General features: G+C 43.8%; 1 protein-coding gene across 3 annotated transcripts in view; it reads right to left on the minus strand.

Moving 5' to 3' along the window:
• MDN1 (midasin AAA ATPase 1) overlaps positions 1-25,095 on the minus strand; it is a 170,033-nt gene that overhangs the window by 132,540 nt on the left and 12,398 nt on the right. For all 3 annotated transcript variants that reach the window (XM_053591190.1, XM_053591189.1, XM_053591191.1), the window contains exons 3-11: positions 21,719-21,943; positions 21,112-21,219; positions 20,840-21,032; positions 18,169-18,411; positions 17,283-17,414; positions 12,887-12,990; positions 8,845-8,959; positions 2,064-2,257; positions 429-510 (exon numbers count right to left, since the gene is read on the minus strand). In XM_053591190.1, coding sequence (XP_053447165.1) covers positions 429-510; positions 2,064-2,257; positions 8,845-8,959; positions 12,887-12,990; positions 17,283-17,414; positions 18,169-18,411; positions 20,840-21,032; positions 21,112-21,219; positions 21,719-21,943 — 1,396 coding nt within the window. The remainder of the gene's footprint in view (positions 1-428; positions 511-2,063; positions 2,258-8,844; positions 8,960-12,886; positions 12,991-17,282; positions 17,415-18,168; positions 18,412-20,839; positions 21,033-21,111; positions 21,220-21,718; positions 21,944-25,095) is intronic.

Genomic DNA, 25,095 nt, shown 5'->3' on the forward strand with positions numbered 1-25,095 from the left:
GAGTCTCACTATGTCACCCTCAGTAGAATGCCGTGGCGTCACAGTTCATAGCAACCTCAAACTCTTCAGCTTAAGCGATTTTCTTGCTTCAGCCTCTGAAGAAGCTGGGACTACAGGCGCCCACCACAACACCCGCCACAACGCCCGGCTATTTTTTGGTTGCAGTTGTCATTGTTGTTTAGCAGGCCCAGGCCGAGTTTGAACCCACCAGCCTTGGTGTATGTGGCCAGCGCCTTAACCGCTGAGCTGTGAGTGCCGAGCCCCAATTAGCTTTAAGGCAACTTTAGTTCGGTGTTAACTAGCTACAGGTAACCAGCCAGACTGAGACTGAAGAAAAATTCTGATAGCAATCCAGGGACAGAAAATAACAATGGAAATTAACAGCCTTATTGAGCAAAGTGAAAATAGACCGCAAGACAGTATCTTACCTCTTGAAAAATACTGAACGATGGTGATGAAGATGAACTGTCAAAGCTGTGAGTAATCCTATTACACCAGTTCAGTAGATCCCTTTTAAAAAAAGAGAAGAAATAAAAGACCAAAGACATCAGAATTTAGTCAGCCCACTTTAAGTCTGGGCACTCATTTCTCCCCGACCAGTGGAACAGGACAAAGACAACTGACTCAGATCAAAACAAGGAGCTGCCCATTTCTAATTGTCACTTCAAAAAAGTAAAATCAGCCACTAAGAATGAAGGAGGAGGTTGGGCACAGTGCCCAACCTATAACATCTATAATCCTAGCATTCTGGGAGGCTGACGTGAGCGGATTGCTTGTGTTCAGGAGTTCAAGACTAGCCTGAGCAAGAGCAAGAGCAAGCCCCATCTCTAAAAATAGCTGGACATCATGGCAGGTGCCTATCTATAGTCATAGCTACTCAGGAGGCTGAGGCAAAAGGATTACCTGAGCCCAAGAGTTTGAGGTTGCTGTAAGCTATGATGCCAGGGCACTAAACCCCAGGGCAACTGAGTGAGACTGTCACACAAACACACAAAGAACGGAAGAGGAACAGCCACAGACCTCGTTATATACAGCAAAATACTAAGACAACTTACATAAGACCCTAAGGGTCAGAAAAGGGCGTCTAATGTAAGAATTATGTTAGTAACTATTTCCAAGGTTGTCTTTAAAAGTTATTTTATGTATATATTGGCAGGGGGGTTGAAAGAGGCTCACTCTGTTGCCCTGGGTCCAGTGCTGTGGCATCATAGCTCACAGCAACCTCAAACTTTTGGGCTTTAACAATCCTCCTGCCTCAGCCTCCCAAGTAGCTGGGACTACAGGGGCCCAACACAATATCTAGCTAGTTTCTCTATTTTTAGTAGAGATGGGGTCTCCCTTGTGCTCATGATGGTCTTGAACTCCTGAGCCCGGGTAAATACATACACCTCGGCCTCACAGAGTGAGAGGAATATAGGTGTGAACAACCCCACCCGACTATTTCCATTTTTTTAGCAACAGGGTCTTGCTCTGTCACCCAGGCTGAAGTCCAGTGGTGTCACTACAGCTCACTACAACCTCAAATTCCTGGGTTCAAGTGATTTTCCATCTTAGCCTCCTGAGCACCCACCACCACACCCCCCCCCCCAATTTTTTTTTTTATTTTGTTTTTTGTTGAGCTGGCGGCAGGGGGGGGCGGTCCTTTCTATGCTGCCCAGGCTGGTCTCAAACTCCTGACCTCAACCGATCCTCTCCTCCTTGCCCCACTCCCAAAGTTCCAGGATTATAGGCATGAGCCAATACAAGCCAAAAGTTATTTTTTTTAAAGCTCAAAATAACATTACTTTAGGCTTCTTAATCAGTAAGTACAGATCTGAAAGGGGGATCTGACACTATGAACTAACCTACAAGTAATCTGACCTCTCATTACCATTTACTTCTCCCTGGTAAAATATTCTGAGGGAGGGTGGCGCCTGTGGCTCAAAGGAGTAGGGCCCCTGCGCCATATGCGGGAGGTGGTGGGCTCAAACCCAGCCCCAGCCAAAAACTGCAACAACAACAAAAAAAAATTCTGAGGGAACCATTTTTAAAATCTCAACTCAAAAAAGTGTTGAGTCCAGCACCTTAGAGACAATTCTCTTCCCTCAAGGACTGGTCTTTTGCTCTCTTTCCTGGCTTCTGAAACTTCCTCAGGTGTCTGTTGACACTCAACCCAACTATTATCCCGAGAGTGATGCTTTTCTCCAGTAAGCTGGATATAAATGTCGAGCAGGTGCTCAGCTACTGTCAAGAGGCTGGGGTATCTACTTTGAAGAATCTGGGATAAGAAAAAACAGAAAGAGAATTTAACAGAAGGCATAATGATTTTTAAAAGCACATATAACCTGTTAGATAAAAAACAGACTAGTTAGATAAAAAAAAGATTTCTCTACAAAATTAGTTATCTTTACCAAGTATAAGAACTTGAAACCCACACCTGATCCCACTCACCCACCCACCCGAAACCCTATGACTTTTCTTCTACCCAGAACTCAGTTATCTGGCAGTCACACCATCTGTAACATAGCTTAAAAAGTCAGATTGTAAAAGACTCTCCAAGCAATCTAAACAAATGCATCCAAATCCAAGGAATTTATTCATTTAAAAATTCTTTCAAGGGCTCAGTGCCCATAGCTCACTGAGTAGAGCGCCTGCCATACATACACTGAGGTTGGCAGGTTCAAACCCGGCCCAGGCCTGCTAAACAACAATGACAACTGCAATAAGAAAATAGCCGGGTGTTGTGGTGGTCACCTGTAGTCCTAGCTACTTGGGAGGCTGAGGCAAAAGAATCGCTTAAGCCCAAGAATTTGAGGTTGCTATGAACTGTAATGCCATGGCACTCTACCGAGGGCAAGACAGTGAGACTCTGTCTCAAAAAACAAAAAAACAAAACCAAACAAAAAAAACAATTCTTTCAGTGGCACCTGTTGCTCAGTGGTTAGGGCTCCAGACACACGCTCCAGGGCTGGTGAGTTTGATCTGAGACAGCCTGCTAAACAAAACAATAACAAAAAAAATAGCTGGGCATTGTGACAGGTGCCTGTAGTCCCAACTACTAGAGAGGCTGAGGCAAGAAAATCATTTGAGCCCAGGAGTTTGAGGTTGCTGTGATCCACTGATTATATCACAGTACTCTACCAAGGGCGACAAAGTGAAACTCTGTCTCAATTAAAAAAAAAAAAAAAAAAAGGCTAGGCACCGGTAGTTCAAGCAGCTAAGGCACCAAGCCACAGACACCAGAGCTGGCAGGTTCAAATCCAGTCCGGGCCTGCCAAACAACAATGATAACCACAACCAAAAAATAGCCAGGTGTTGTGGCAGATGCCTGTAATCCCAGCTACTTGGGAGGCTGAGGCAAAAGAATAGCTTGAGCCCAAGACTTTGAGGATGCTATGAGTCTACCGAAGGTGAAAGTGAGACTCTGTCTCAAAAAAAGAAAACAAATCACAATGAAAGGAATTTAATGGCTGTGTGCAGTGGCTCATGCCTATAATCCTAGCATTTTGTGAGGCCAAGGTAGGAAGTATAGGAGTTTAAGACCAGCCTGACCAAGAACAAGATCCTGTATCTACTTAAAGGAAAAAAAAAAAAAAAAACTAGCTAGGCCTGGGGCAGGCACCTGTAGTCCCAGGTACTCAGGAGTCTGAAGCAAGATCACTTGAGCCCAAGAGCTTGAGGTTGCTGTGAGCTGTTGATTATACCACGGCACTCTACCCGTGACAAAGTGAGACTCTGTCTCGAAAACAGAAAAAGAAAAAAGAAATTTATGTTAAGTACTAACAAAAAGCAGTTGATTTTTTAGTTGACACATAATAGTTGTACAATGTATGGATAAGCAGTTGATCTTTAAAAAGTAGGCAACAGAACTTTTTTCAGACTTGCTCTTGCTCGGGGAGGTATTGTATGCATAACCTCAAACAATCCTCCCACCTTAACCTCGCAGAGTTCTAGGATTGCAGGAGTGAAGCATCACACATCTCCAAGCAATAGAATTTAAAAAGCAAAAGACTGGTCCTATTCACTTCAACATCTATCAAATTACTGCAATACAAAATGTTCCTAATAATGGTCCCACAGCTTTATAATATGGACTTTTTAAATTCAAGTCTGTTTGAGAAGGCAGGGAAATACAGATGTAGTAGAAATACTAACCATCCTATACTGTTAAATTAGCTTAAAAAGAAGTACATATGATTCCAATCTGTATATGTAACATTCATACAGTTTGTATATATTGTACACGTAATGTTCACATATTCATAAAAGATAAGGAACTAAAACCTTGAATGTCACTGCAAGCAGCATATCTTTTAAGATTTCATTTCTTTTTTTTTTTTTTGAGACAGTCTCACGCTGTTGTCGTGGGTACAGTGCTATAGAGACAGGGTCTCGCTTTTGATCAGACTCGTTTCAAACTTGTGAGCTCAAGCAACTCACCTACCTCGGCCCTCCCAGAGTACTAGGATTACAGGTGTGAGCCACCTCACCAGCCAAGATTTTATTTCTTTGTACTTTTGTCACTGAAGGACTTTACAACCTATATTGTTTAACGCATATATCTCAAACATAGTAAAAAGGAAAGAAATAGAAGAGAATGACAAAAATCAACAAATTCAATCAATTTCATACATCTTTCAAATACACTACATTTATAGGTATGGAGAGAACATTTATAAATTCGTCATAATATGAAGGCACAAAGAAAGCCTTTAAAATTTTATTTTTGATATGCCATGTTTAGTAAGTTATTTACATACCGAAAAACTCACTGTTTCAGATGTAGAGTTTTGAGAAATGTACTACAGAATTACATACCTGCCATCACAAACAAGACAGTTTCCATTAATCCCTTAATCCCTTATCCTGTTTATAATAAACCCTCCCTGCACCCATGCCCTAGGAACAATGAACCTGACTCCCACCCCCACGTCTTGCCTTTCACATACAGAGAATCATGTAGGACATAAGTTTCTTTGCCGCGGATTGTCTTCAATATCCTTCTAGGCATCAGTATATGTACCAAAAGCTCACTTATTCCCACTGCTGAATAAGAATTCCATTATATAAGCATGCGCTATATTTTACATGGAAAAATATCAAGTTTGGGCAGCCCCTATGGCTCAAAGGGGTAGGATGCCAGCCCCATATGCCAGAGGTGGTGGGTTCAAACCCAGCCCTGGCCAATAACTGCAAAAAAAAAAAAAAAAAAAAATCAAGTTTAACACTAAGTCAGTAAAAGCTCAGCTATTCAGAAAAGGGTTCTCAATAGAAAAAAATTTTTATGTACTCACTGAGCAGTCATTTTCTCTCTTAGCCAAAAAGTATCTTTTGTTATTATCATAAATGTCAAAATTAAACACATTATCATTTAAACTAATCTGACATGAAATGGCTCTATTACCATATACTTGATAGGTATTTTTGGAATTTATTCCTTTAATAAGCATATATTAAGTAACTATTTCATATTAGACATTGCTCCAGGACTGGGGAAACAAAATAAATAAAGAATGGTGTCGGGCGGTGCCTGTGGCTCAAGGAGTAGGGCGCCGGTCCCATATGCCGGAAGTGGTGGGTTCAGGCCCAGCCCCAGCCAAAAAAAAAAAAAAAAAAGAATGGTGTCCTCCTCAGCAAGCATGAGAAGCAGATACGTAAGCAAATCCCACCTGCAGCACAAACGACAATGTGGAGACCAATGCCCTGCTTGGCAGATCCCAGAAAGTTCCACAGAGCAGGGGATGAGCCTGTTAGAGGTCACCCAAGGCTGTAAGTGGGCAGTATCAGCAGAGAAAGCAGGCCATGTGAGACCTCAGGAAACTACAGACCCCAGAGACACTTGGGTACACTCGAGATGTATGGAGTTTGAAGTACAGTTTGTTATTTCAGGAAGAAGTCAAAGACGACTTATCTTCACTGGCCTAAGAGACCTGGGGTTGGCAAAACAGAAATGTAGCTCCTTTTGCTCTCCATGAATTCAACATAGCAGACTATTTTATTTACTAAGAAACATGTACAAGGGCTTTAGCCACTGGGTAATAATGAAAGAGTGTTATTCAGATTAGTAAATCCAACCTGGGTGTGGTGGCTCACGCCTATAATCCTAGCACTCCCAGAGGCCAAGGCAGTTAGATAAGCTGAGCCAGAGCGAGATCCTGTCTCTAAAAATAATCTGGCACTGAGGCTAGCGCCTGTAGTCGCAGCTACTCAGAGGCTGAGACAAGAGGTTTGCCTGAGCCCAAGGGTTTGAGGTTACTATGAACTAGGATACCGCGGCACTCTACCCAGGGCAATAAAGACTCTGTCTCAAAAAAATAAAAATAAAAAAAAGATGGGTAAGTACAAAAGCTCAAATATAACAAGAGAGACTGACTTGGCGCCTGTCGCGCACAGTGGTCACGGTGCCGGCCACATGCACCAAGGCTGGAGGGTTTGAACCTGGCCTAGGTCTGCTAAACAACGACAACTGCAATAAGAAAATAAACGGTGAGCGCCATAGTCCCAGCTACCTGGGAGGCTGAGGCAAGGAAATCATTTAAGCCAAAGAGTTTGAGGTTGCTGTGAGCTGTGACCCCAAAGCACTCTACCAAGGGCGACATATTAACACTCCAGTCTCAAAAAAAAAAAATAAATAAAATAAAAAATAACAAGGGAGTTTCTCAAAGTCAGTATCAAAATATGACATCCATAAAGTGACTGCTGCACTTCCTGTAGAATAACTCTCTGCTGCTCATGCCAGGAATGGGAAGATGAGTCTGGTCTTCACTTCCAGGACAGAACACAACAACTAAGAAAAGAGTAGCTGTCCTCTGCTCTTCATTATCTCAATCCCCAAGAAATCACACCTAAATGTGACCTTCAATCCTCTCCTTTCAAAGACCAAACTAGTATTAATAAATATAAGTCTGGCAGCGCCTGTAGCTCAACAGAGTAGGACAACGGCCCCATATGCCGGAGGTGGTGGGTTCAAACCCAGCCCTGGCCAAAAACTGCAAAATATAAAAAGTAATAAATATAAGTCTAACACCTACACATTTAATGTCTAGAATTGCAAAAGAAAAGGCTGCATTATGGGTGGTGCCTATGGCTCAAGGATATAGGGTGCTGGTCCCATATACCAGAGGTAGTGGGTTCAAACCAGGCCCTGGCCAAAAACTGCAAAAAAAAAAAAAAGAAAAGAAAAGAAAAGGCTGTATTATGACAGAGCCATGTAACATAGGATTACTACGTGCCAGGCGTAGGGTCGATGCTTCTGACACAAAGGTGAGGGAGTTACTAGAAGAATGCACACTTGGAGAGTAGATGGAGGGAGGCCTATCAGACACAGAAATACACAAACACAGTTTAAAGACAGGAAACTCACAGCTATAAAACAGGATGTATGCAGATTTATAAAAAAATCACATCACTGAGCCAGCTGCAGTGGCTCATAACTATAATCCAAGCACTCTGGGAAACTGTGACTGAAGGACTACTAAGAGCTCAGGAGTTCGAGACCAACATAAGCAAGAGTGAGACCCCATTTCTACTAAAAATAGAAAAACTGGCTGGGCACTATGGTGGGTGCCTGTAGTCCCAGGTATTTGGGAGACTGAGGAAAGAGGATTGCTCAAGCCCAAGAGTTTGAGGTTGCTGTGAGTAGACTATCCATTTAAAAAAAAAAAAAAGGGCACCCGTACTCAGTGGGTAGGTCACCGACCATATATACCGAGGATAGAGGGTTCGAACCTGGCCAAGCCAGCTAAACAACAATGACAACTGAAACAACAGCAACAAAAAAAATAGCTAGGCATTGTGGGGGGGGGCACCTGTAATCCCAGCTACTTGGGAAGCTGAGGAAAGAGAACCGCTTAAGGCCAAGAGTTTGAAGTTCCTGTGAGCTGTGACACTACAGCACTATACCCAGGGCAACATAGTGAGACTTTTTTTTTTTTTTTTTTTTCATTTCTTTTTGCAGTTTTTGGCCAGGGCTGGGTTTGAACCCACCACCTCCAGCACATGGGGCTGGCACCCTACTCTGTTGGGCCACAGGCACCACCCATAGTGAGACTCTTGTCTCAAAAAAAAAAAAAAAAAAAAAAAAAAAAAACTTGCCAAGGAAAGGCTTCTTAGAGATTACATCATTGATCTTTTCCCAGTTATAGGGGAAATCAGATAGATACCCTTCCTCTGTATCATATTTATCTACAAACTTAGACCAAGAAAGAACAAAACGTTCCTCCATGTCAGAATGACCACTGACAGTGCTGTACCTGCTGCTCCCCAGATGAGTGCTGGGGACCACAAGGCGAGGAGGAGGACATCCACAAAGGGAAGTAGGGGTACTCACTGTAAATTAAGTTATACCTCATAATGAATGACAGTAACCAGTAATACTACAAACTCAATGTCTAAACTCTATAGAACAGTTCACCTCAATTCTCCTTATTACCCAAATGAAAACATGCATTAAGTGTGAAGACATTAGCTACAGATCAACTCAGTGAATGGATTACGATGACAACTGAGGAAGTTAAACATAATCTAAGAATCAAATGATATTAATCAATTACTATTCATTTTACTGGGTAAAATAAAATTATTATGGTTATGTATAAAAATGTCCTTTACTTTCTAGAGTAAAGTATTAAATACTTCATGCTGAAGTATTTAAAAGTGAAATGTTAAGGGGTCTGCATTCAAATAAATTAACAAAAAATAACAGATGACACAAACAAACTAAATATTAGCATATACAGTGTTAATTTAGGTTGATGAAAATTTTGGTGGTTCATTTTACCATTTCCTCTATCTTCATGAAGTATGAAACTTTTCATAATAGAAAGTCAAGAGAAAATACGCTGATACTTTCTAATGTCCACATACCTCATTCAGTTCTGTTTTATCCAGGTCATTCAGGTGAATTTTGGTCCAGTATTTGTCTAGCAAAGTAGCATGACTATTTAGTGGTCGATACCAATTTCCTCCAGAGCTCAAGAGTCTACATTTCAAAATAAAAAAGAGTCACAAAGAATGGCCAATTTTAATTTTCACTATGCCCCTGGATATTTCTTGCTGCATACTATATCACAAAGGAGTAACACTCATAATCCCTTCTGGTTCCAGATAGCCCTCTGTTGGGATTATAGGGTAGTTGACAAATGAAAAGCTGACAATTAAACCCACATTTGATTCTTCTTTAAGAAGGAATGATAGTGGGCGGCGCCTGTGGCTCAGTCGGTAAGGTGCCGGCCCCATATACCGAGGGTGGCAGGTTCAAACCCGGCCCCGGCCTAACTGCAACCAAAAAATAGCCGGGGATTGTGGCGGGCGCCTGTAGTCCCAGCTACTCGGGAGGCTGAGGCAAGAGAAATCACTTGAGCCCAGGAGTTTGAGGTTGCTGTGAGCTGTGATGCTACGCACTCTACCCAAGGTGACAGCTTGAGGCTGTGTCTCAAAAGGAAAAAAAAAGGAATGATAGAGCTTTAACCAAGTATTTTCTTTTTTTTCTTTTACCAAAGACATTCGCATTTATTTTTTTTTAAAGCAAATGACAAAGACCCAGTATACCAGCTTTACTTTTTAAACCTAAGCTTAACATTACATATTTAAACATCTGTCAAAACTTACTAAGATGCCAGCATTCATGCACAGCTAGAAAACATCCTTATAGTAAACCAGAAATGTTTTACCATTAATGTGTTAATATTTTTCACTACTAAATACCGAAAAAAAACGAAATTATTTCTGTAGAAGGTTCATCCTGCGGTGCTAACTTCACAGCAGGCTGACGCTACATGGCTCACATTTCAGACACAGTGGAAAAGCAGGTCCATGCTGGTGTTAGTGCACACTCTGTTCTACTACTACTGAGGAGTCGGGGCTCACCTGGAGTACGTTTAATAAAAAAGCAAAGTGCATACAGAAATTTACAACAATTTTAAAGACAAATAAATGGTCCTATTATGTGGTCCCAACAATAAACTCAAAAGTCTATGACAAATATGGCTCCGATGAGCTGTTTATAAATACTCAGATTAGGTACAGTGATACTGAAAGTCGAGTTCGTTATTTTCTTAATTTCAGATTAATTTGAGGATATCAATTAGATTACAATGTTTGCATTTGTAAGGTAGAGTTCCCCTGTAGTTGTGCTCCACCCCCAGAAGGTGTGCGCATACCCCCACAAGGAGCCCATGAAAGGAGAGCTCACCCATCCCTCTTCCTCCTATTTCCTCTCCCCCTAACTTGAATTGATTTTTTCTCTTATGTGGGTGTGTACTAGATTATCTACTGGCTTCACATTAGTATTGAGTACATTGGATATTTGCTTTTACATTCTTGTGATACTTTACTAAGAAGATTGTTTAACCAAGTATTTTTTTTTTTTTTTTTTGTAGAGACAGAGTCTCACTTTATGGCCCTTGGTAGAGTGCCGAGGCATCACAGCTCACAGCAACCTCCAACTCCTGGGCTTAAGCGATTCTCTTGCCTCAGCCTCCCAATTAGCTGAGACTACAGGTGCCCGCCACAACACCCTGCTATTTTTTTTGTTGTTGTTGCAGTTCGGCCGGGGCTGGGTTTCAACCCGCCACCCTTGGCATATGGGGCCAGTGCCCTACCGACTGAGCCACAGGTGCCACCCTCACCAAAAATGACTCTATATGGTTTGGCGCCTGTAGCTCAATGGTTAGGGCGCTGGCCACGTGCACCAGGGGTTCGAACCCAGCCCTGGCTGCGAAAACAATAATGACAACAACAAAAAATAGCCGGGCACTGTGGTGGGTGCCTATATCCCAGCTACTTGGGAGGCTGACACAAGAGAATTGCTTAAACACAAGAGTTTGAGGTTGCTGTGAGCTGTGACGCTACAGCACTCTACCCCGGGTGAGACTCTGTCTCAAAAAAAATAAACGAAACTGAATCTACGAGGTAAATGTTTTGATCTCAATGACATGTTCCTCTTCCTTACAGCACAAATGAATTCAGGAAAGAGAAAATACAATCCAATGCACTTACCATTAAGTTCATTGTCTGGTACCAGAAGTTACAGTACCAAAAAGCATTAAAAATTTCCAGAAGAGGCTCAGTGCCTATAGCTTAAACTGCTAGGGCTCCAGCCACATACGCCGGAACTGGTGGCTTCAAATCCAGCCCGGGCCCACCAAACAATGACAACTACAACCAAAAAATAGCCAGGCATTGTGCTGGGTGCCTGTAGTCTCAGCTACTTGGGAGGCAGAGGCAAGAGAATCGCTTAAGCCCAAGAGTTTGAGGTTGCTATGAGCTGTCATGCCACAGCACTCTACCCAGGGTGACAGCTTGGGACTCTGTCCTAAAAAATAAATTTCCAGAAGAGAAGGAATATACATTAAACACACACTCTGGGGCCGCGCCTGTGGCTCAGTGAGTAGGGCGCTGGCCCCATGTGCCAAGGGTGGCGGGTTCAAACCCAGCCCCAGCCAAACTGCAACAGAAAAATAGCCAGGCGTTGTAGCGGGCAACTGTAGTCCCAGTTGCTCGGGAGGCTGAGGCAAGAGAATCGCGTAAGCCCAGGAGTTAGAGGTTGCTGTGAGCTGTGTGATGTCACGGCACTCTACCCGAGGGCCATAAAGTGAGACTCTGTCTCTACCAAAAAAATAAATAAATAAATAAACACACACTCTGGGGAAGCTACCTGCTTCCACATAAGCGACTCAATACTTAAAACAACTATCCTGAGAGGAAGGTGCCATTCTTTTCTTTTAAAGCATAAGGAAGGGTAGTAATGTGCCTTTTAAAGTTTCTTCTAATGCATAAGAAGGGTAGTGATGTTCCTTAGTTATTCAACACAACTACAAACTTGAAACTGAATTCAAGTTTGTCTAATCTCAAGTTTGTTCTATGTTGTTTCAAGATTTTCTGGGAAATGTCTAAATCTAGTAGGAAAGAATTTCAGTATCTTTGTGAATAAAATCAAGGTCTATTAAAAGAAACAGGTCTAGGGCGGCACCTGTGGCTCAAAGGGGTAGGGCGCCAGTCCCATATGCCGGAGGTGGTGGGTTCAAACCCAGACCAGGCCAGAAACTGCAAAAAAAAAAAAAAAAAAAGAAAGAAACAGGTCTACCAAGGTGTCCCTTGAGAACTGTCAGGTCAGCTCCACAGTCCATCTAATAGTGAATGTCTACTGAAATCAACATTAATATAGTCATTAAATGTAGTGTTATGTTAGTTTCATTTCTGGGCATTTTAAAATTTTGAAGACGCTATATAGGTATAGTCTAGCAATGAGAAATAAATCACTGAGCACTGAACATGGCAAGACCCATTCTCTGCCCAAAATTTTAAAAAAGAAAAAGTTTAAATTGCCAACTATGGGCATCTGTCATCTCAGTTCCTAGGGAGGCTGAGCTAGGAGGCTCATTGAGACAAGAACTTTAAGGACCACAGCAAGACAAGACCTCGTCTCAAAAATAGAAAAAAAAAAAAAATAAAACCAATAAACCACTGCTTTCAAGCTATTAGGTTATTATAAAATGTTGACAAGGCATATGGAAAGTCTGCTCAGTTTTTCCTTAACTATTTGAAAATTATACATCATCATCATCATCGCTACCCAGGAATTGGGCACTTACCATGTGACAGGTCTTTAATGCAAATCATTTCACTTATTCTTTGCAGCCACCATATGACAGGGCTCGAATCCAGGGTTATCTAACAATACTCTTAACTGATTATTTTTGAAAACATGAAAAAATGTTTTAAACTGGTTGCTTATTTTTAAGCAGGAAAAAACCCTTTGGAAATAGAGAAAAGGGTGGACCTATCATGAGTCCCAACTAATCTTGCTTGAAGTGGGCCCAAAGAACTCAATTCCAGGACTCCTGGATTCAGCACAGACTTATGAGAATGGCTCCAGAGTGGGAACAAAAAGGTTAATAGGACATACCTCCTGGTTGCAAAAAACTGAAATCCAGGAGCCACTTTGAGACAGTCACCTTGGCCAGGAATCAAGAGCTCTCCATTCTCCAAAAGAGGGATCAGCACGGAGACCTAAATCACAAAACCCCACTGATGAAGTAAATCTCCCCAGATGGAAAGTAACAGAGACAAAGAAACTGTCTCCCAAATGATGACACACAGTGGAAGAAATACCATTTCTCCTAATGCAAACAGGGATCAACATGCAAATGGGGATGTCGATGCCACCTGCATTCCAGCACAGTGGTCTCCTCACTTAGTCTATACTCCAACACAGCAACTTACTCCCTCAGCATTCACCGGGTGCCTCCTGTGGGGCTCAACCAAGCAAGACTCAAGGAAAAAAGGCTGGAGCATGAAGAGAGATGGCAGGGATACAGACCACCATACCCACATGGCATGGTCATTGTGGCCCGAGGGCATGCACAGCAAGCAGTGTGTGAAGAAAGAGTGGCTCTAGGTCAGAACACGGCGACTGAGAAGCAAGCAGAGATCCTTACCTGATGTAATGACATTCACTGCAGCTTAAATGATAAGCAGAAATTAGCCAGGCTTTCTGGGAGAAAAATGGCACATGTATTCGAGGCAAAAGTATTCAAGAGCATGAAAAAGCTAATATGCCTAAGAGTCGAACCTGAGAGGATTCTGTCATGGTGGAGCAGAAAAAATGGGTGAAGCAGAAGAGAAGAGGGAAAGCCTGCAGAGAAAGGATAAAAGGCTTCCTGCTGATACAAGGAAGCTTTTCTGTGAAAGTTACTGAGAAGATTTTAGGCTGGAAAAAAAAAAAAAAACAGTTATACTTCTTAGTTTAGAAAATCAACTGTGCAGCAAGATGGAAGCTAAACTGAATGGAAGATGCTCCTACAGAAAAGGAGGCCAGAAAGGATACTGCTCAGGCAACAAAAGCAAGATCAACTGGCAGGAAGAGAAAATAATAAAGCCCCATGCTAAGGTGGTAGGATGGGAAAGAACAGAAGGGAAAAGGCAGGAGGTGGTGTGGAGACCAACGGAAGGAGAGAATAGATGAAGAGCCCAGCAGCAATGTTCTCGCTCAGGAATTATGAGGAAAAAGGCCCATTCTGAGAAAAATAAGACAACTACCAATTTGGATATCTGGAATTTGCATTGGCTATGGGACATCCTAGCAGAAACTTTTTTAAGAGTGTAGACTAGACACATGAATCCAGGAGCTGAGGTAATGTAGGAAGATTGAAAAGAAAATACAAAAAGAGCAGGGCAGAGAGCCCAGGAGTGGGTTCTGAAACATCACTCGAGGCTCTCTGAGGCATCATGGTTTCCTTTAGCGAGGAGCTGAAAGGGAAGCCCAAAATAAAAGAAGAAACTCCAAGATACACCAAAATCGGAAACAAGGAAACATTTTGATTAAGATCGGTAAAACCTACCTTAAAATGGTAATGGGAGGCTGGGGGAGTGGCTCACGCCTGCAATCCCAGCACTCTGCATGGCCGAGGCGGGTGGACTGCCTGAGCTCATGAGTTTGAGAACATCCTGAGAGAGATCAAGACCCCGTCTCTAAAAAATAGCCGGGCATTGTGGCAAGCACCTGTAGCCCTATCTACTTGGGAGGATGAGGCAAGGGAATTGCTTAAGCCCAAAGAGTTTGAGGTTGCTGTGTGCTCTGACACCATAACACCCTACAGAGGGTGACAAAGTAAGACTCTGTCTCAAAAAAAAAAAATAAAATAGGGCAGCGCCTGTGGCTCAGTGGGTAGGGCACCGTCCCCATATACCAAGGGTGGCAGGTTCAAACCCAGCCCCGGCCAAACTACAACAAAAACATAGCTGGGTGTTGTGGCGGGCGCCTGTAGTTCCAGCTACTCGGGAGGCTGAAGCAAGAGAATCACCTAAGCCCAGGAGTTGAAGGTTGCTGTGAACTGTGTGAGGCCACAGCACTCTACCTAAAGTGATAAAAGTGAGACTCTGTCTCTAAAAATTAATTAATTAAAAAATAAAATAAAAATAAAATGGTAATGGGTCACTATTAGCTGAGAACTTCTGCAAACAACAAAATAACAATCAAAAGGATCTGCATATGTTCTTAAGTAAATGTCACTTCACTGTAAAGATACTTAAGTACCATACCCTCTGAAAAGGAGAAAAGGAACAATCTGCACAAAATGGAAGCACAAAGTACAAAAATTTATCAGGCACTGCCAAAGAGAGCCCAATATATAAATTGTCAATCTGTGGCTTATGCCTGTAATCCTAGCACTTAGGAGGCTGAGGCGGGTGGATTGCCTGAGCTCATGGGTTCAAGACCAGCCTGAGCCAGAGTGAGACCTCATCTCTAAAAAATAGCCACCTGCTATGGTGGGCACCTATAGTCCCAGCTACTTGGGAGGCTGAGACAAGGGAATCGCTTGAACCCAAGAGTTTCAGGTTGCTGTGAGCTGTGACACCACAGCACTCTACCGAGGGCTATATGAGTCTCATGTCTCAAACAACAAAAAAAGGCACTGCATGGGATGGGACTGCCCAGCTAAGTTCAAACCAATGCATGGATAGCAAGATTTTAATAAAATAAAGTGGTCATTTAAAAAAAAAAAAAAGAAATTGACAATCTGGTCTTTTATCAGGACATGGTCACCGTAGAAATGTACCCAAAAAATGTATTACGGTTCCAGAGGGCAGGGACAAATGCATAGGCTCCACCAGGGACTGGATGGGGTACCCTTTATGTTTGTTTATATGCCTTCTCTGCTTCTACATCCACAAACCGTAAGGCAGATAACTGAGGTCTGAAAAAACTGCGCTGCTCTAAAAACTGGAATAAATGTATTTTCTTCTTGTTGTTCTTGCAGTTTTTTTTGGCCTGGGTGGGTTTGAACCCACCACCTCTGGTACATGGGGCTGGTACCCTCCTCCTTGAGCCATAGACCCCACCCAGAATAAATGTATTTTTAAACTCACCTTTTAGTTCACATTTCAATTTTATTTTTTAGTCCCATGAATAGAAGTCAACCCTGGGCTCAGGGCTTATCAAGAAAACTGAGTTTCCAGCCCTATAAAACCAAACATTAAGACCCTAGAACAGGTGGCGCCTATGGCTCAGTGAGTAGGGCGGCGGACCTATATACCAAGGGTGGCGGGTTCGAACCCAGCCCAGGCCAAATTGCAACAAAAAAATAGCCAGACGTTTTGGTGGGTGCTTAGTCCCAGCTACTCAGGAGGCTGAGTGAGGCAAGAGAATTGCTTAAGCCCAAGAGCTGAAGGTTGCTGTGAGCTGTGACGCAACAGCACTCTACCAAGGGCAACAAAGTGAGACTGTCTCTTAAACAACAACAAAAAAAATGACGACCTTAGAACAAGGCTGAGCACAGTAGCTCATGCCTGTAATCCTAGGCCTCTGGGAGGCCAAGGCGGGTGGGACTGCCTGAGTTCAGGAGTTCAAGACCAGCCTGAGCAAGAGCAAGAACCCCATCTCTACTGAAAACAGAAAAATTAGCCAGGCATTGTGGAAAATGCCTATAGTCCTGGCTACTCAGGAGGCGGAGGCAAGAGGATTACTTGAGCCCAGCAGTTTAATGTTTTTATGGCACTCTTCTCAGGGTGACAAAGGGACCATCTGTATCCAAAAACAATAGTCTTGGGCCGTGCCTATGGCTCATTGAGTAGGGTGTCAGACCCCTATACTGAGGGTGGTTCAAACCCGGCCCCCACCAAACTGCAACAAAAAAACAGCCGGGTGTTGTGGTGGGTGCCTGTAGTCCCAGCTACTCAGGAGGCTGAGGCAAGAGAATCGCCTAAGCCCAGGAGCTGGAGGTTGCTGTGAGCTGTGACGCTACAGCACTCTACCGATGGCGACAAAAAGTGAGACTCTGTCTCTAAAAAAATAAATAAATAAAAATAAACAACAAAAAGTGGTCTTTTTAAAAACTGAAATACACACCCAATCTATTCTATTTATCCTAAGGGAACGAAGGGCTACTCTTTCTACGCCGTCTCCTCCTCCATTTGTCTGTCCTCAGTCCAATGCTATATATAGCTGCCACCACTGGGACATAGGTTCTCAGCATACCCATAACATGGCCAAGATGTTCCTCACCAGACCTATCCTGGGAAAGGCTGATCACAAATTCAGTGAGAAAAAAATTACTGTGAAATGGCTCATATATTTAACAACTGTGTGAAATAGCACAGGCAGAATTGTGTAGATTCTCTATCAAATAAGAAACAGTCAAGTAATCCCAATAGGAGGTGACCGTGAGTAAGCTTCCTGTAACTTATCATATCTAGTCAAATACTTTTGTTGTTCAAATTATCCCTAAAAATCACTATTAACAAAATACTACTCAAAGACAGGCAAAGATTTTAGGAGGCAATGATTTAGCAAGACAACATACCACGTCTAGAGGGGCATAGTCGATATCCTCCAGAAGGATCCAGTGGCCCATGGTGGCTGCCTGTGTCAGGGAGCCAGGCTGCCACACAAACTCTCCAGGGACATCTGTGCAGCGGTACATCCCTAACAACATCTGTAGGAAAGGATAATTACTGAAAGGCCTTGAAGCGCTATTGCTGCATCCTTCCATTCTGTTAAACTTCTCTAGGGATATAAGTGGGTAGACACCTGAGATTTAGTCAGTTTGCCCCCAACAACATGAGCAATACTAGTAACAATTCTCAGGCCTGTAATCTCAGCTCCTGGGAGGCTGAGGAGGGTGGATTGCTTGAGCTCAGGAGTTGGAAACCAGCCTGAGCCCCATCTCCACTAAAAACAGAAAAACTAGCTAGGCATTGTGGCCGGTACCTGTAGTCCCAGCTACTTGGGAGGCTGAGGCAGAAGAATCACCTGAATCCAGGAGGTTGAGGTTATAGTGATCTATGACACCAAAGCATTCTAGCCGGGGGTAACAAAGTAAGACTCTGTCTCAAAAAAAAAAAAAAACTGGCTCTGCAACTATGCTCAATGGTTAGGGCACCAGCCACATGCATCAAGGGTGGTGGGTTTGAACACAGCACAGGCCTGCTAATCAACAGTGACAACCACAACAAAAAAATAGCTGGGCATTGTGGTGGGTGCCGATAGTCCCAGCTACTTGAGAGGCTGAGGCAAGAGAATCACTTAAGCCCAAGAGTCTACCCAGGATGGCAGCTTGAGACTCTGCCTCAAAAAAAAAAAAAACAAAAAACAAACAAAAGAAAACACTCTTCTCATATTCCCTTAGTAAAAACAATACAAATATTCACAAGCAGGCGAACCACAAAAACTTGCCATTTTTTCATTACCTTACTGTCAGTCTGATCTCCGAGCTGGACTTTGAGAAGCTGAGGAGGCTTCCTTCTCCCTGTCACTGCAGCTAAATATTCAACTAAGGAAGTTTTGCCACACCCAATTGGTCCTTCCAACAACACAGCATTCTGAGAAGCCACTGCCACAGCCATGGTCTGAAGATTCCTGCAGACAGACTCCACCAGCACGTAAGACTTAAGGGCTAGATCACGTTCACGTGAAGAGCTCCTACTGCCAGCCTAAGGAAGCAAGAGGGAAACAAAAGGCACATCAAGGCTCAGCGCCCTGGCACAGTGGTTACAGCACCAGCCACATGCACCAAGGCTGGCAGGTTCAAACTAGGCCTGGGCCAGCTAGGCAGCAATGACAACTGCAACAAAAAAAACAGCCAGGCGTTGTGGTGGGTACCTATAGTCTCAGCTACTCCAGAGGCTGAGGCAAAAGAATTGCTTAAGCCCAGGAGTTGGAGGTTGCCGTGAGCTGTGATGCCACACCACTCTACCGAGGGTGACACAATGAGATTCTGTCTTAAACAAAAAAAAAAGGCATGTCAAGAGGAGTCATTTGTGCCTGAGAGTGGTGGTTTAGGCCCATAGTTCCAGCACTTTGAGAGGCTGAAGCAGAGGATTGCTTGAAACCAGGAGTTCGAGGCCAGCCTGGGCAATGTAAGAAGACCCATCTCTACAAAAAATTAAGAATCAGGGCAGCGCCTGTGACTCAGTGAGTAGCGCCGGCCCCATGTACTGAAGGTGGCAGGTCCAAACCCGGCCCCAGCCAAACTGCAACAAAAAATAGCTGGGCGTGTGGTGGGCACCTGTAGTCCCAGCTACTCGGGAGACTGAGATAAGAGAATCGCCTAAGCCCAAGAGCTGGAGGTTGCTGTGAGCTGTGATGCCACAGCACTCTGCCAAGGGCAACAAAGTGAGACTCTGTCTCTAAAAAAAAAAAAAAATTAAGAATCAGACAGGCTCAGTGCCTGTGGCTCAGCGCTAGGGCTCCAGCCACATACACCAGAGCTGGGGGGTTGGAACCCAGCCCGGACCTGCCAAACGACAATCACAACTTCAACAAAATAAACAGCTGAGCAAGCTAAAAAAAAAAAAAAATAGCTACGGCAGGCACTTGTAGTCCTAGCTGCTTGGGAAGCTGACGCAAGAGAATTGCTTAAGCCCAAGACTCTGAGGTTGCTGTGAACTGTGACGCCACAGCACTCTACCACAGTGAGATTCTGTCTCAAAAAAAAAAAAAATAGAATCAGTCAGATGTGGCCGTACACATAGTGGGTGCCTACAGTACCACTCATACTTGAAAGCTTGAGACAGGAGGATGACTTCAGCCCAGGTGTTCCAGACTGCAGTGAGCCAGCCTGGGGGAGAGGGAGAGAGCAAGACCTTGTCTCCAGAAAAAAAGAGAGAGAGGGCCCAGATGCTGTAGCTAACACCTATAATCCTAGCACTCTGGGAGGCTGAGGCAGCAGAATGCTTGAGTTCAAGACCAGCCTGAGCAAGAGGGAGACCCCATCTCTAAAAGAAAAATAGCCAAGTGTGGTTGCAAGCACTTGTAGTCCCAGCTACTTGGGAGGCTGAGGCCAAGAGGATCACTTCAACCCACGAGTTTGAGGTTGCTATGAGCTGTTACACCACAGAACTCTAGCCTGGAACAACAGAGAGGAACTCAGTGTCAAAAAAAAATTTTTAAACAAAAAGGGGCGGGGAGGGAACATGGAGGCTGGGCTCGGTGACTCATGCTTATAATCCAAATACTCTTAGAGGCCGAGGCAAGTGGTCTACTTGAGCTCAGGAGTTCAAGACCAGCCTAAGCAAAAGTGAGACCCCATCTCTAAAAATAGCTGAGCATTGTGGCAGGTGCCTGTAGTCCCAGCTACTTGGGAGGCTGAGGCAAGAGAATCACTTGAGCCCAAGAGTTTGAGGTTGCTATGAGCTAGGACACCACAGAACTCTACTAAGAGTGACCAAGTGAAACTCTATCTCAAAAAAAAAAAAAAAAAAAAAAAAAGAGAGAGAGAAAGAGAGTTCTTCCCCCAGAAGGACACAGGTTAATTTCTACAACGTTTATATTGGCCTTCTGCAGGGCTCATGACAGTAATCCTAGCACTCTGGGAAGCCAGATGGGTGGATCCCTTGAGCTTAAGGGTTCAGAGACCAGCCTGAGCAAAAGCAAGACCTTGTCTCTACTAAAAATAGAAAACTTAGCTGGGAATCATGGTGGGGGCCTGTAGTCCCAGCTACCCAAGAGGCTGAGGCAGGAGGATCACCTAAGCCCAAGAGTTTGATTGAGGTTGCTATAAGCGAGGATAACACAAAAGCACTCAACCCTAGGGCAACAGAGTGAGATTCCGCCTCAAAAAAAAAAAAAAAAAAAAATATGTAAAAGCAAACAAGACACATGGAAGAGCTCTGCTGGAGTCGAAGGCAATGCATACACATTATTACAGTTTCTAATTTCATAGTAAACGGAGATAAAGGAACTATGGAGGAAAGTCCTGGAGCATTTCTCTTAATTTCTCCATGAACACTTCCAAAAATGTAAAAGCAATCAAACAAACTCAACTTGGCTCATACCTCCTATACTGAATGAGTCCATACAAAGAGCACACTGATATTGAGAAAGGAGAAGGGGGCATGGCCCCTACTGCTGCCAACGTACCTGCTCACCGGGGGCTGGAGGCTGCATGGGCAGCACCACACCACAGACAGCTGTCACTCTGGAGGAGAGGTCAGCTGAAATAAGGTGTCCCTGTAAGTACTGCTGTTCCTTCCTCTTACTCCACAGAGATGCTTCTGGACTGGCCAAAACCAAGGCCTTCTCCAAATCTTGCAACTGGGCCTCTTCTAATAACCTGAGGGAAAGAAGGATCTCATCAATGATTTTACTACACATAAAACCCACAGCAGAGCCTCTAGGAAGCTCCTGCTTACCTCAACCTGAAATGGATCAATTCATCACTATTAAAAATCTTCTTAAGGAATGATAATTTGTGCTCTTCATTCATACAAGTGACCAATGCAAGACAATTGGCTGTATACCTGGAGAAAAAAAGTATGTAAATTCAGTTGATCTACAGTGATTATTAAGTATAATACATTTTTAAAAAATAATAAAATTTACTAGCCAACTGAACACTAGGAAAGAAAATCTTAAAGAATTATTACCACACACATTTAACAGCAGAAAAAAACAAGTAAGGCACAATGACTTCACTTCATGGAACATGACAAAAAACTATCCTCTAAAAGGCACATGATTAAGAAAAAACTCAACCCAGCTGCTTGGAAGGCTGAGGCAAGAGAATCGCGTAAGCCCAAGAGTTAGAGGTTGCTGTGAGCCGTGTGACGCCATGGCACTCTACTGGAGGGCGGTACAGTGAGACTCTGTCTCTACAAAAAAAAGAAAAAACTCAAAAGCCCTAAGAACAAATGTAACAAATTTAGAATGGTTTTCTTGCCCTCCTCTCTCTCTCACAACTCCATACACACCCTACACCATCCCCACTAGAAGCACAAGAAAAGTTTAATGGCTACGTACCAGCGGACCAAGGTGTCATGGCTTCTGAGAAGAGGAACACAAACGCTCCAGTCCCAGAGCTCTCGGAACACAATCTGTTCCTGCTGCAAAAACTTGTAGGCTGCTTCCATCAGGTCCCGGAGCTTCATCCGCCTACGCCCATAGCGGACTGGGTTAGCATCTGAACTCTCCAGGAAGAGTCTTTGAAAGACTGGAGAAGTGTCTTTGAAATACCTCAGAGCAAACCTTCAGAAATAAAATAAATTAGAGAATAGATATCCCTGACTTTCAGAGGTTCAACTTATAATTTTTTTACTTTACAATGAGCTTATCGGGGAAAATTTAACTTACAATTTCCATTAAGACAAGTTTTCAATCTGATATGTAGGCTAGAGTGCAGTGTCATCATCATAGTTCCCTGCAATCTCAAACTCCTAGGCTTAAGCTATCCTCCTCCTCAGCCTGCTGAGGACCTGGGACTGACTACAGATGCTGCCACCCAGCCCAGTCAATATATTTTAATTTTTATACAGGCCAGATGAGGTGGATCATGCATATAATACAGCACTCTGGGAGACTAAGGCAGGTAGACTGCTTGAGCTCAGGAGTTCCACAAGTGGATTGCCTAAGCTCAGGAGGTCCAGACCAACCTCACCAAGAGCGAGACCCTATCTCTACTAAAAATAAAAAACACTAGCTGGGCTTGGTGGTTCACACCTGTAGTCCTAGGTACTAGGGAGGCTGAGGCAAAAGGATTGCTCAACCCAACCAACAGTGTGAGGTTACTGTGAGCTATGATATCACAGCACTCTACCCAGGACAACAGAGTGGCTCTAAAAAATAAATAAATAGGGCAATCCTAGAACTCTGGGAGGCCGAGGCAGGTAAATTGCTTGAGCTCAGGAGTTCAAGACCAGTGTTCAAGATTTAGACTCCATCTCTACTAAAAAGAGAAAAACTAGCCAGGCATTGTGGTGGGTACCTATAGTCCCAGCTACTTGGGAGGCTGAGGTAGGAGGATCGCTTGAGCCAAAGAGTTTAAGGTTGCTGTGAGCTATGACATCATTGCAGTCTACCCAAGGTGACAGAGTAAGACACTGTCTCAAATACATATGTATGTACACACACACATACAATTTTTATGTAGCGATAAAGTCTTCCTGTTGTTCCTCAAGCTGATCTCAAATTCCTGGCTTCAAGCTATCTTTCTGCCTCAGCCTCCCAAAGTGCCAGAATTATAGGTATGAGCCACCACACCCAACCAATTTTCAACTTAACATGTTTTCCACAAGGGTTATCTGTATTTTTATTAGCTGGTGAGAATATCAAAGAGCACCTCTGCTAATCTAGAACCACAGAACAAAACGGAACTCCCGAGGATCTGAGAACATAGGGAGACAAATACCAACCACCTTGTCCTCAAATTGTATTGTGTTCAACTTTAGAAACAAGGTCCATAGCATGAGATATGTAACTACATGGATACGAAAACATAAAATGATTACCCACAAAAACAGAGGTACTCATCACAAGAGCTTACTGTTGAAAATGAATCTAGGGTGGCGCCTGTGGCTCAGTGAGTAGGGCACCGGCCCCATATGCTGAGGGTGGCGGGTTCAAACCCAGCCCCGGCCAAACTGCAACAAAAAAATAGCCAGGCGTTGTGGCGGGCGCCTGTAGTCCCAGCTGCTCGGGAGGCTGAGGCGAGAGAATCGCGTAAGCCCAAGAGTTGGAGGTTGCTGTGAGCCGTGTGACGCCACGGCACTCTACCCGAGGGCGGTACGGTGAGACTCTGTCTCTACAAAAAAAAAAAAAAAAAAGGAAAATGAATCTAATAGCCAAACATTGTGGTGGGTGCCTGTAGTCCCAGCTACTTGGGAGGCTGAGACAAGAGACTCGCTTAAGCCCAAGAGTTTGAGGATGCTGTGAGCTGTGACACCACAGCACTATACCCAGGGCAGCATAGTGAGACTGTCTCAAAAAAAAAAAAAAAAAAAAAGAAAGAAAGAAAGAAGAAAAAAGGGCTCAGTGCCTGTGGCTCAAGCGGCTAAGGCACCAGCCACATACACCTGAGCTGGCGGGTTAGAATCCAGTCTGGGCCCACCAAACACCAATGATGGCTGCAACCAAAAAATAGCCGGGCATTGTGGCGGGCACCTATAGTCCCAGCTACTTAGGAGGCGGAGACAGGAGACTCACTTGAGCCCAGGAGTTGGAGGTTGCTGTGAGCTGTGATGCCACAGCACTCTACCCAGGGCGACAGCTTGAGGCTGTCTAAAAAAAAAAAAAAAAGAAGAAAAGAAAATACATCTACTTCCAATGAACTGACTGAACACACTCTGAGCCACACAATGTATTAATACCTAGGGATTCAAAATCAAAGAGATATCTTTCTTGAGAAGCCTGCTGTCTACTAAGGAAAATATCCAATTCTAGAAACAGTAAGAGGCACAATGAAAAAAGATTCAGGGCTCGGCACCCGTAGCTCTGCAACGAGGGCTCCAGCCACATACACAGGGCCAGCGGGTTTGAACCCAGACTGGACCTGCCAAACAACGACAGCTACAACCAAAAAACAGCCAAGCATTGTGGCGGGCACCTGTAGTCCCAGCTATGTGGGAGGCTGAGGCAAGAGAATCGCTTAAGCCCAAGAGTTGGAGGTTGCTGTGAGCTGTGACACCATAGCACTCTACCGAGGGTGACATAGCAAGACTGTGTCTCAAGAAAAAAAAAGAAAAAGAAAAAAAGATTCAGGTCAGGCGAGGTGGCTCACACCTGTAATTCTAGCAGTCGGGAGGCCAAGGTGAGTGGCAAGACTGTGTCTCAAGAAAAAAAAAGAAAAAGAAAAAAAGATTCAGGTCAGGCGAGGTGGCTCACACCTGTAATTCTAGCAGTCGGGAGGCCAAGGTGAGTGGATTGCCTGAGCTCACAAGTTCAAGACCAGTCTAAGCAAGAGTGAGACCCCATCTCTAAAAATAGCCGGGCATTGTGGCAGGTGCCTATAGTCCCACCTATTTGGGAAGCTGAGGCAAGAGAATCACTTAAGCTCAGGAGTTTGAGGTTGCTGTGAGCTGTGACACCACAGCACTCTACTAAGGGCAACATAGGAGTCTCTTATCTCAAAAAAGGGAAAAAAAAAGAAAAAAGATGCAACTGATCCTGTCCCTGGGGAGCAAAAAGAGGTTGCACTTTAAAGAACGAAAAGGAGATTCGCATGAACATGTGAAGTAAAAAAATTTTCCATACAGATGAAACAAAAAGTTCAAAGAGATGGCATCAGGAAACACTCTGGTATACAGAAGCAACCACAAGTAGTGACTAGACATCTACTGGCAGGAAATGAGGTGAAGAGGAAGCATTGGCCAGAATACACAAAGCTTACGAATGAGGGTAAAGAT

This window comes from Nycticebus coucang, chromosome 5, assembly GCF_027406575.1.
Source record: "Nycticebus coucang isolate mNycCou1 chromosome 5, mNycCou1.pri, whole genome shotgun sequence".
Taxonomy (NCBI): Eukaryota; Metazoa; Chordata; class Mammalia; order Primates; family Lorisidae; genus Nycticebus; species Nycticebus coucang.